This window comes from Curcuma longa, chromosome 2 (assembly GCF_044706935.1).
Source record: "Curcuma longa cultivar G26 ecotype Majalengka, Jawa Barat chromosome 2, ITB_CL_G26_1.1, whole genome shotgun sequence".
Classification (NCBI taxonomy): Eukaryota; Viridiplantae; Streptophyta; class Magnoliopsida; order Zingiberales; family Zingiberaceae; genus Curcuma; species Curcuma longa.
The window spans coordinates 9,823,784-9,836,282 of NC_133862.1; the positions used below are offsets into that span (position 1 = coordinate 9,823,784).

A 12,499-nucleotide genomic window follows, 5' to 3' on the forward strand; every position below is an offset into this window, starting at 1 on the left:
CTCAATTGAAATCAATTAGAACCATTGAAATCAACCTCTTTGGACTGCTCAATTCAATGTTTTGCGTACTCTCCTCCTTGCTAGCACCTTGACCTGTGCCTAAACAAGTCCAGTCAAATTATAATCTAAGTTCAGCTCAACCCAAATCAATTTAAACCATAATGAATATTTTCTTTATTTTGATTACTCTGATAAATTAGGCAATGCAAAGTCTCTTGTGGTTAAGGAGGTTTGTTTAGATTTTATTGTATGTTTGCACACTGAAACTGCATGAAGGATGGTTGATGAGTATGCTATTTTTGTAGGTTGCATTCTAGTTTTTTAGTTGTTAGTATTGTGGTAGTTTTATCAAACAGGTGAAAGGAACTCAAACATCGAAAGTTTACATAAGCAATGGGTAGTTCATTAGCGTTAGCAAATTGCAGTCTGACAATTAGAATATTCAGGCTAAAATTGGTCTTTTTTTTAAAAATCAATTTCCTTCTATTTGAGGCTAGGGTCTGTACTGTGCTATCTTCCAGCTCTTGCTTCAAGATCCTCAATCTGAAAATTGCATATCTTTAGTTCTTATGCCTCCTTATTTGTTAGATCTGGCATGACACATTCTGTAAGTTCTATGAATAAAAGGAGGCACACAGACTTTTAGTGTTAGTGTCCTAAAAAATCCCGTACAGTATACTGATGGCGGCAGTTGATTCTAACATGTTTTAAAAGAACTCTGAGCCTGTCCCGGTGAATGATTGTTTGTAGAGAAATCACTAGATATCAACTTTTTTTTTTTTTTCAGAAAACAAACAGTGTAAGTTGTTTGGATAATGATTTATTTGATATTGTGATAATGTAAAAGGGAAAATTAATTAGAAGAATTTAAAGAAGATGAAGGATAAGAAACATGATGAGGCTCAGTATCTGTTGCTTGTATCAAATAGCTGATGATAACATTATTGCATTTGTAATGGGATCTTGTTTCATCTGGTAAGATTTCCTTCCCAGATGGAACTTAATGCTCGTTAGATACTCAAGGTATGTGATTTTGAAATTTTGATGATTAAGAACAATAGATTATCTTGGACAAGGATACAATTATGGAATCTGTAATCATTTCTCAGTGAATCACAGCAATACTTTCCTTTCTATGCATGACTATAGGAGTGTGGAGGACCTTTTCTGAGTGCAAAGATAAAAATGATAACTAAAGTAGCAATTGGTTTTTTTTCTACTTTTGGTTATTTTATCTCTTTTTTTTGCCATACTTAATGATAGGATTTTAATGCTGATTGGCAAAGGGCGGCAGCTGCTCTACTTGTTTCAATTGGATCACATGCGCCTGAATTGGTATTTTTTTTTGTAAGATTGAGTATTAATAAATTTGTTTTTTTTTTGGTTTGTATACATGGCATCCATGGAAGATTACGATAGTTCTATTTTATGTCATCCTAGTTTAGTCTTTCATGGAGGGTTGTGACTAATAAAGGTTTTTACAAGTTTAGATGAACTGTCATCAGCTAAATTAATTTGAACCGCATTTTGGACAAGTGGCCGAGCTAAACAAATTAATTGTTGTATGTTCAAGCTTTTTGTAATGATTCGGATGGGCCAAGTTTGGTTATTTCAGTCTATGCTGGATTGTACATCTACTAACAGTTTATTCTTAACTGTTAGGATTTGAATATCTAAAGGGCCAGTTTGTGCTTCCATATTCTCGTTAGGTATTTTATTATATGTTTCTCATATGATAATTGTAGCAGGTAGAATAAGTTCAAAACTGTGGATACAAGTCTTGGAAATCAAAGTTTACACTAATTAGAACTGCAATTGAATATATTAAATATAACTATAGTACGATAAAGAAAAATTAAAGGAATACTTAAAACACTGTTCCAAAAAATGGTTCAGGTGGCTGCATAACAGCACAAGGGTAAGGGGAATATATTGTATATAACATATCTGTCCCTGATATGCAGTTGGCTTTATTTGGAGGACTAAATGGTCGACTTCCATATGCACCAAAGTCAATTGCATATACAAAGACCCATATACAAGTTCATTCAAATAATTTGGTCGAAGCTTACCAAATTAACAATCTGAATATTAGTTGCTTTATCCTCAAAAAAAAATGTTGACTTTTTCTACAATAAAAAATGTTGACTTTTTCTTCAAGCTTAATAGTTTGAATTTTATACGATTTTATAGTTTAAAGGGTACTATCGCCAATTATGGTGTTTACTTTTTTTAAATATATTTTATTGTAGATGATGGAGGAAGTTTTTCTTCATTTGTCTGGATCCAACGTAGCCTTGCAGTCCATGGTTCAGATACTTGCAGACTTTGCTACTGTTGAAGGTGTACAACATCTCCTTTGTGCTTTAACTTTTTCTTTTCCCCTTAAATGTATTTAGTGTCTATATATTTTTAACAATTTTTGTTTCTGTATTTTTTTTCCCACACGGGAAGCTCTGAAATTCGCTCCACATTTGAAAGACGTTTTTCTGCGTATATTACCTATTCTTGGAAGTGTGCGGGATGCCCAACGACCAGTTTTTGCAAATGGTATCTAATTGTTAAATTATTTTCGATACCATGCATACTAAAATAAGTTTCTTGTCGTAACTGATCAATCTTGATTACTTTATGGTTGGCTTGTGGTTCTAGCATTCAAATGTTGGTGTCAAGCAGCTTGGCAATATATTGGGGCTTTTCCTTCTGACCCACTTCTTGATACTGATGTCATGTACACTTCTCATTTCCCTACCATTTTGTTAGTCATCAGATATATTTTTCAGCCTCACATTTTAATGTTCTTCAGGTCTTTTATGAACTCTGTTTTTGAACTACTGTTGAGAGTTTGGGCTAGTTCACGAGATCTAAAGGTATCTATTGAATATAATATCTTAATTCTAAGTATTCATTTGTATATAGATATTTATAAGGTGCACACTTCAAACAAACACCAGAGGTTCAGTGCATATAGTGTATTCTTTATTTCTTGAGAATTGTAATTTTATAACAAAACTCAACAATTTAAGAGGGCAAATGCAATCTTTCTATTTGGTTTTTAACCTTGGAATCTCCTGGCACAGGTACGACTTTGTGCAGTAGATGCTTTAGGGCAGATGGTTGGTCTTATTACTCGTTCACAGTTGAAGGCGGGGTTGCCTAGGCTTATTCCTACAATCTTGGACTTGTCAGTAATTTGTATTTATATGATAGTTGTGTTTTGCAGAATTATGCCGCAACATGAGATATGATTACTATATGTTTGTTTTATACAGATACAGAAAAGATCAAGAGATTGCTTTTCTTGCTACACACAGTCTGCACAATCTTCTCACTGCTTGCCTCCTGTCTGAGAGTGGCCCACCTCTACTTGATTTTGAGGCATGTCTTACATAAGGATTCATGATGGTTTTGCAAGACCTTATACCGATCGTCTATGAAGTAAAACTTTGTTTGATTTTTTCTTTAGATTTATCTTATGTGTTAGACATCCTGTTTTAAATAATCTATATAATTATTAGAAAACTAGCCCTTCTAACAGAGAATCTGAGTTAAAATTAAAATGCTCCATGCCCATAGTCCCACATAAATGAGTATGGTGATCCATGATGTACATATATATTAAGGCAACCCCCTCCTAATTTGCTAGTCATTCTGGCATGACAGGAGCTATGTGACCCAACTGTGTATATTGTTCTCATCCCTCTTCATTCTTCACCACCACGTCCTTTCTTTCCCACCACTCATCATCTCCTCATACTCAGATGAACCCTCCCAGTTCCCCTTCCTCCCACCAACTATCTCATCCTCCACCTCACTCCTAAGAGCTGCCTTCTCCCGTTTCTCTCGCTCTCTTTCTCCCCACCTTCTACTTAATATTGTTAGCAGTGATTTAAGCGCACTTCAGATAGTTGAGATTTCACAATTGTTTCTTGTTGTTTCTGTTATAGAGTAGGATATACCATGATATGCATATTTGGGTTTATTGCAATAATAAATTTTGTTTTTACTTTCCTTTTCCTAGTTTTCATGATAAAATATGAGTTTGGTTTCTTTTGGCTTTTCCTGCAGGAACTCATAGTGATCTTATGCAATCTTCTTCCAATTTCTTGCATCAACAACCAAACTCATAGTTCAAATTTTTCAATGAGCCTAAAGGTGTGCCATTTGATGCTAATTAGTGATGCATAATCATGCTTGGGAGCAAATTTTCCAATCTTAATATGTGTTATTTGATATTCTTGAAGTTAATGTTTGAATTGTCTTTGTTTTTTTCCCTCGGAGTGTGGGAATATGAACTTGCTATATAACTTCAATTTTTTGCTATGGGATGGATTCTTGGCAAACTATTTTCTTCTATTTTTTCGTCTAATATAAATTTCATTAAGCAAATAAAGGTGTTCTATCTTGTTCAACTTCAAGAACCTTTTAGTGTAGTGTGGTTGTAGAAGTCCTCATGGTTGTCTTTGATGCTTTTCCAATTCTCATATTACCTAGCATGGTTGCCAAGCAACTCTTCATCTCTGAGACTTCACCATTGCCAAGAAGCCTCTATGCTTTCGGGACTTCCATTGCTTAACATATAGTCACTATTGATTTGCTAGGACTTTCAGTGCAAAGTATCCAGTTTTCACTGAGCTACCTGAACTTCCGCTGCAAGTATCTAGTCCTCATTGATTTACTTGGATTTCCACTGCCTAGTATATAGTCTTAATTGACCTACTTGACTCAATTAATGAAAATATACATATAATTGTCAATTTTGAATAGGGACTGATTGTACCAACAATTTCTCAAACGTCTCTTAACAGTAAACACATTGCTTAAATATCAAAATGCAATCCATACCATGGTTAATTGCACCAACAATAAAATCACATTAACAACCTATCATTCGATAAGAAGTGAACATTAATTAAGATACAATTAATAGAATGGACGATCAAAATGAGTGGAAGTTTTGGTGGCTTGTGTGATCATTGTGACCCCTTTCAGGTGAAAGGAAAATTTTTGAGACTCATAGGATAGATCATATTTTATAGATTGGAGGTGTTGGGTGTCTAGGCGACATGTATGAAGTTAATAATGGTAGAAATGAGAATGCTAATATTGATGCTTGGAGTTGTGAGGAAGGATAAAAAACAATTAATTTTCGAGCGTAATTGGTGTAGCTCTAATAAATGATAAAATTAAAGAAAATAAATTGAGATAGTATGAACATGTCCAAAGATGACTAACATATTCTATAATGTTAAGAATTGAATTTATTAAAGTGAAATGTCTTAACATGTAGAGGGAGAGCAAAAAGAGTATTTGTTGATGTAAAAAAGATGATTTAGTTAGTTTGAAAGCTACTAGTGACATTGTATTGGATAGGAGCTCAATGGAGGGATAATATTCATGTAGTTGATCCCAAATAGTTGATATATACACATCTGGATGATGACAATGAACATGGCTTAGTTAGGGAAAGAAACCTATAGCTAACCAAAAAAAACGAGCTTGATATGCTTGAAGAAATTGATGATATTTAGATTCTAGATTTGTTGATACTCCTATGATTCTAAATATTTGACTAATATCTAAAAAGGAAAGTGATTATCTGAACCCGAGTAATGTGGTATATTGCTTGGGAAATTGAACAATCTTGCAATTACTAGACCCGATATCAACTTTATCATGTGGTTAGCTAAACTCTTTTCTATGTCAGGTCATTAGGAGGTCGCTATAAGGATTATATGATCATGACTTATGCAGGCAAGGATTTCATCCACTTGTTATGAAAACAATCTCTAAATCATATCCTATACTGATATCATTGGCAAATTTCCCTAGATATAGATGATCACCATCAAGTATTGTGTTTTGGGAGTGATTCTAACATATTGAAAAAATAAAAAACAGAATGCAGTGGCCCACCCAATCAAGTGGAAATGTAGAATGTAAAGATGTTCAATATGTAACTTTATTTAGCTCAAATATCTGATTGCTCATTTAGGTTTGATTACACAGTCAATGAAGCTATATCGTGATTACTAGAGACTCTCATGCACAGTCTCCAATCTGGTCTTTCATGTATGGACAGGAGGAAATCCAGTCTAAGAAAATTATTACAACTTTTGTTACTTCTAGTGACCAGTTGATGGATTTACTAGGCAAGTCTTTAGGAGGCTCTATCATCATCATGGACCTGAGTTTGTCCTAAATATTTTAGATCAGCTACATGAATCTTATCCTTCCAATGAGCTAAATGGTAGACAATATCACTAGTAATGGAGGTCTTATAATTCAATATATTTTTAACAAGTTGGTGTTCTATTTTGAATTGCCTTCTGGGGATTTAAACCAGCTCGAGTGGAACATTTTTATAAATATACAAATGTGTATCTTTCTGTAAATATTGTATATTTTGATATACAAGTAGACAGATTGGGCCACCTGGAACTTTCTTGATTGATTACAACTACTATCTTGAGAATCAACTTTACTTCCAATGTTTGGCCAATGTCAACAGTTTAACATATAAGGAGATAACAAATGAGTGGTTGTAGATTCCTTGATTTGAAGCTTATGAATTTGTCAAAATTAATTCAAGGATATATGCCAACTATTAGATTAATCAGTAGTAGTATCATGCTTCTGAAAAAGAGCTTAATTCTCATTTGGAATTTCTGTTACATGATGCTTCTTGATAAATCACATGCCTTCATGATTCAACAATTAGAAATTCTATAAGAATGCTATCTAATGGTTGCTAATAAATTTGTTACTTTCTCATAAGGAATACAATTTTTCTTATTCAATTTCTTTTTTTTTGTTTCATTTATTTAACATATAACCTTCTGTATTCAAACTCTGGAAGTTAAATCAGTATATTTTCTATTTTCAGACTTATAATGAAATTCAACATTGTTTTCTTGTGATTGGCTCAGTATACCCTGATGATATGTGTGCCTTCCTTCTGAATGTGAGTTTCATTTTAAATTAGAACATTCTTTTATTATTGGTTACTTCTAAAGATAGTTTCTGTATCAATTTTTAGATCTAAATAACTGCACCTTTGACTTGGATAATTGGCATGATATCACAAAATGACCTACTAAATTTTACCTCATCCATGTAAGCTTTGGTCTTCATACAATATTCAATCTCATTAAAATCAAAGGAAGGGCATTATGGAATTGTCTGCCATGTAACATGATCTAAATCAGAACTCTTATTTTATGTCAATGTGATAAAACTGAAGGCAATGGTTAAAGTGGAATATTAGTACTAGGGCTTCAAATAATCTGGCAAGTGGCAACATATGAAATAGTAGGGCTAGGGATTCAATTAGTCTTGAACAAAAATTGTAGTCATCATGCCTTCTTTCAGTACAATAGTGCTCATTTTTTGTTTCACTGTGAATTGGGAAACAACAACAGAAAGATTCTGGTTTCTGAGTTGTTCCCCTTAAGTGGTGACATGTATAGTATTGCATAAAGGAACCAACTCTTGCCAATTACAAAATTTTTTGAAGCAATGCTTCCAAACATTGTTGTAAAAGATATTATTATTAAAACAAAAAGTCATGAGATAATAAACTTACCCGGCAATAAAAACAATTATTCTCATGATTCACTGATAATAATTCTGGAACTATTTGACACTTAGCTTTTAAATTTGAGCCCTTTTTATATTTGTAAAATAAGTTAAGCATCACAATTTTGTGAAAATAGAACTCGTGAATTACTTAGATTTCTGAAATGCACTTGATGTAGTTGTCGATAGGAAAGCATAATTGCTAAAATAGCCCAACTTGGAAATGATTCATCTTAAGGCTGCAGCAGCTGATTATTCTTCTACCCAAAAACATATTTAACCTGGGTCATAAAGAACAACTTTCAGACACTAAGGGTATGTTATATACTCTAAAGGATTTAAATATTTAAATTAGTTCTTTTCCTAACAATCCTTTGTAAGTGGCTAGCCAATTAACTTTAACATGGTGTCAAAGCAAGAGGTGTAAGATTCAAATCTTCCCTAGTCAAAAATATTATCTGATCTATTCATGTGATGGATTTGCTTAATCAAATATAGTCACTCATACATGAAAGGGATGAATTTAGGAATATAGGTATATCAATTGATCTCTTTCCTAACCGCTTGAACTTTTGGGAGAAGTAGGTAGATAATCAACTTCAGCATACTCAAATCCGAGCTGAACCTTTCTTGAAACCTGTAACAGTAATGCTGTAAGTTCTCTTTTTTGTTAATTGCCTGGCTTATCTTTAATACCAACCATGATAAAATAACTCCTGCAGCTGAGTTATATGAGTATTAGAATGCATATCATGCAAAAACCCCTCATCATTATCCTCATCCACCTAAAGAAAATCAATTTCTTAGTCTCTAATCAACTTTCCCTTTCCTAATATTTCAGAAATGTCAATCCAAAGATGAACTGCCAACGATTGGAGCACTCTGTGCAATAAAGCATCTACTACCCAGGTCTTGTTACCTAGTTTGATCACACTTATAGTTATTTTTTTATGCAATGGTATTCTTTGCAATTCATCATTCCAAACTATTCTCTTCGTTACCCAAGTTCTCTGAAGTTATTATGATCGGTTCCCTTATGGGAAATCAAGATCAGGATCTTAGTTACAGTTAATGGACATTTGAACTATTCTGTTGCAAAGACATTAGATTGGAAAGAATTATCCATTTGGTTTCAAGATTGGAACCCAATAACATATCTTTTTCCACCATATTAAACAATCTAGGTTGTTGGAAGCTTGGCATAACAAAAGGGCATCGCTTGTTGAAGCTGTCAAATTGTTGATCGATGAGCAAAGTTTAGGTGTTAGAAAAGCACTTTCAGAGGTATCCCCTTTAAATTTAAATCAATTCTTTACTTCTTGTTTTCTTAGTTTTGCTTGGTTGTATAATCATCATGAAAATTATTGTTCTGTCAGTTAATTGTTGTCATGGCTTCACACTGTTACTTGAGTGGACCTCCTGCTGAACTTTTTGTGGAGTACCTTGTACGCCATTGTGCTATATCAGATCATGACATAAGAATGCACAAGACTTCCAAGGAAGCCTCTTTTAAAAGCATCCCATTCCAGACATTCCACAATAAGAACCTTAAGGTTTAGTTTGCCTAAGCTTATATTGTAGTTTATTTCTAGTTGTTTCTTTTTTTAATTGTTTACTGGCATTTTAGCATGCTCCAAATTTTCAGGCAATGATTGGTCCTGTTAGTCCATCTGAATTAAGAGTGATTTGTGAAAAAAGTCTCCTTTTACTAGCTATCACCATTCCTGAGATGGAGGTATAACATGACTAGCATTATTTGACCTCTCTTTCAGTTGTATGTTTACCATTTTCTCTTAATCTATTCCATTTGTCTGTCATGGTTTTGTCTACAATTTCTTCAGCATGTACTTTGGCCTTTCATCTTGAGGATGCTTTTGCCTAAAAAGTATACAGGTGCAGTTGCAACAGTAAGATCAATTTCTTCCTTGAACAATTTTTGATGTTTCAACATTCCTCTCTCTCTCTCTCTCATCCAGTTCATTTAAGTCATGATGTCAGATTACAGCTACATATATTCTAGTTAATCACAGATTTGGTAGTACCATGCTATCCATTTTCTTGCATTGATGACCTTGCAGGTTTGCAAGTGTGTAACTGAGTTGGGTAGGCACAGATCATTCCAGACAAGTCCATTGTCTTGTGAATTTAACATTTCAAATGATATTCCTAGCTCTGAGGTAAAGCTAGTTGCTAAATATGTGCTACTTAACTTGTAATCCTTGTTAGTTGTTGCCTTATTGTTTTGTGCAGGACCTTTTTGCTCGTTTAATTGTGCTTATGCATGATCCTTTTGCAAGGGAGAAACTGACAACTCAAATTCTGACGGTCTATTTCTTCTTCTACTACTACTACCTACTACTACTTTGTGCATCTTGGTAGTTGTTTTACTTATAAGATATAACAAAAAGTAGAACAGTCTCCCCATTACAAAGTAGCTGCTATTCAGCATTTATGCATGCTTAATGCTACTGCTATCTGAGTTGAATACAGTGCATAAGTGATTGCTTAAGAGTGATGGTTCTTTGATGTTTAACATGCATCCATTCTGTTTGTAAATTTCACATCTTATTTTGTTTCTAATTTTTCCTGCACACTTGTTGCTTCTATTTCTTGGTATTGTACATTTACCTTTTTTAACAGTTGCAACCTAACACATGTATCTTTAACCTGTTCACAACGACATTAGTAAATTCGGAATCAACCTGTTCACTTTCTTTATGCTGGTTGATGGGTCTGGCTGCGGAGGTAAGGTTTGGCATAGAAGAGACAAAAGCCTAGTTTCATGAAATATTGGACCAGAGTGAAACCATCATGTTTGTATGAGCCATGTAGAGATAGTAGTAGTTATGATAGTGGGGTTTTGAAGCTCAATAGGTTGTGACTGGAGCAGGGGTTCCAAGATGCATATAAAGCTGATGAAGATTTTAAAGTAAATTTCACCATATTTTCAAATTATAAGTATGAAAAAACCATTGATTTTTTTTGGAATTTTCACCTCTTTGTCCTTAGTTGATCATGGTTGCATATGTAAGAAAATCTTACAAGGCCTACTATGTATCATTTTTTTTAAAAAAAAATAAAAATGTCTGGTATTAAAGTTGATTGTCAACATATTGCCTAGTAAATTCTTCTGAGTAAGATATTTATTAACAAATACCTGGGTCATGAGGTCGTTTGATTGTGTATCATCACAAACGTGATGCCTATGTAGCAGCTGTGCTGTTTCTATATCATGGTCACTAAACTTTTTACACTTTATTATTTGCAGGTCTTGTGTTATTTAGGATCTTTGTTCCCAAAAAACCTCTGTTTTCTTTGGCACGATGAGGTATAGCACTTGTAAGGTACTCTTTAAATGGGCTTTATAGTCATCAATATTTTGTGATTGTCATTTCTTGTAGTTTCTGTAATGGTTTGCTCTCTGTCATGGTTATCTGGAGTAGATTGTTCTTGAATTGGCCTCTAAATATGTCGGCAAGAAGATTAATTTCTTAGTGCTAGATAATAAGATTTGAACATCCAAGAATATATCAATTTTTGCCCGTTCTTTATTTAACATTTTGTGTGATGGATGTATGTATGAGTTATCACTGTAATTATTTGAAGATGTTATTGAAATGATCTTACAAAAATAATATATGGAAAGTTGGAGTAAGTTTGGTTATGTGAAGATTTGTTCAACGTCCAGTAAACCTTTCTTGAGGTTTCATTGTTGGAAGTTGTCTTATAAAGGTATCACCTACTTTGTTGGCAATGCCATGTCAATGTTAACTACTTCCTCTTAGTGCAGAATTTGCCTAGATCTAGTCTAGAGTTTACCTGTAATTGGTGGAAGTGTTCTTCATGCCCTTTTATGCAATCTTGATCTACTATTTTTGTAGCGGTTTTCATGTGTGATTGTGGAGATTGAACAAAAGAAAGAACAAAGAGGAGAAAATAAATTTTTTGGAAAAAACAGGATGCATGAAAAGTAAAGGTGCCTATATATGTAAAGATGAGATAATATAGAAAGGAAAGAGATACAATGCTAACTAGCAGAAACATGTGGAATATCTAAACAAAGTTTAAGTATAGGTACCTATATTGGTGGCTTGCGATGCCGACCAACAAACCATGTGTCATTAAGAGATGGTGCCATTTGGCACCATATAGAAGGAAGAAGAAGAAGAAGAGGAAGAGGAGGAGGAGGATGAAGAAGAAATGAAGGAAGAAGTGAAGAAGAGGAAGAGTATTTACAAGGCTTAGGGTTCTATTAGTTTGGCAGAGGCATTTTGTTGTCAGCTATTGTAGCTAGCTGAAGTTGTCCTCTATGTAAACCCACTGTCCCACTAGTTCATTAGCTATCTTACTTTGTTACCTAGTTGTTCACATGGTGACAAGGTTCCATGGGTTTTGATGCTGGTGTCCCTGCATGACTCTTGTTCCACCAGGGGTGGGTAAGACAAATTAAATTCCAAATCATGCATTCAAGAAATATGAAGAGACAAACACATATATACTGTTGCCTTCTATAGGCATATTTAGTTTGTTTTAATGTGATCATGAAAATAATATTGTAATCAAACTTTTTTTTAGTGTAATTCGAGGTTCTCACAATCTACATATATAGAGGGGCTCTGTTCATGATATGCATATTGATGGGCTAGCAAGTCAAGGTAGGTAAACTTAACCCTTCTTACACATACCGAGTTAGGTGCACCCCTAACTGCAACTTGAACCTGAAACAGGTCAAACAAACTGCATTAGTTGGATAAAAAGAAAATCTGTCCCCTGACGTGATTTGGAAATTGTGTAGAAAACTTTTGGATTTCAACCCTGCCCGACCTGTTCTTGCACTCCTAATTAGTGATTCTGAAGAATTTAGAGGTGCCTTTTAAGCCAAACCAGGATAGCATGTGACATTCTTTGTATGTTGTTCCTT

General features: G+C 34.0%; 1 protein-coding gene across 3 annotated transcripts in view; it reads left to right on the plus strand.

Moving 5' to 3' along the window:
- LOC141820474 (protein SHOOT GRAVITROPISM 6-like) overlaps nt 1–12,499 on the plus strand; it is a 38,651-nt gene that overhangs the window by 1,913 nt on the left and 24,239 nt on the right. For all 3 annotated transcript variants that reach the window (XM_074707803.1, XM_074707811.1, XM_074707813.1), the window contains exons 5-21: nt 1,264–1,335; nt 2,253–2,343; nt 2,455–2,550; nt 2,653–2,731; nt 2,807–2,870; nt 3,081–3,184; nt 3,273–3,378; nt 4,069–4,155; nt 6,887–6,964; nt 8,420–8,487; nt 8,763–8,862; nt 8,955–9,131; nt 9,224–9,313; nt 9,420–9,485; nt 9,657–9,755; nt 9,829–9,903; nt 10,847–10,906. In XM_074707803.1, coding sequence (XP_074563904.1) covers nt 1,264–1,335; nt 2,253–2,343; nt 2,455–2,550; nt 2,653–2,731; nt 2,807–2,870; nt 3,081–3,184; nt 3,273–3,378; nt 4,069–4,155; nt 6,887–6,964; nt 8,420–8,487; nt 8,763–8,862; nt 8,955–9,131; nt 9,224–9,313; nt 9,420–9,485; nt 9,657–9,755; nt 9,829–9,903; nt 10,847–10,906 — 1,512 coding nt within the window. The remainder of the gene's footprint in view (nt 1–1,263; nt 1,336–2,252; nt 2,344–2,454; nt 2,551–2,652; nt 2,732–2,806; nt 2,871–3,080; nt 3,185–3,272; nt 3,379–4,068; nt 4,156–6,886; nt 6,965–8,419; nt 8,488–8,762; nt 8,863–8,954; nt 9,132–9,223; nt 9,314–9,419; nt 9,486–9,656; nt 9,756–9,828; nt 9,904–10,846; nt 10,907–12,499) is intronic.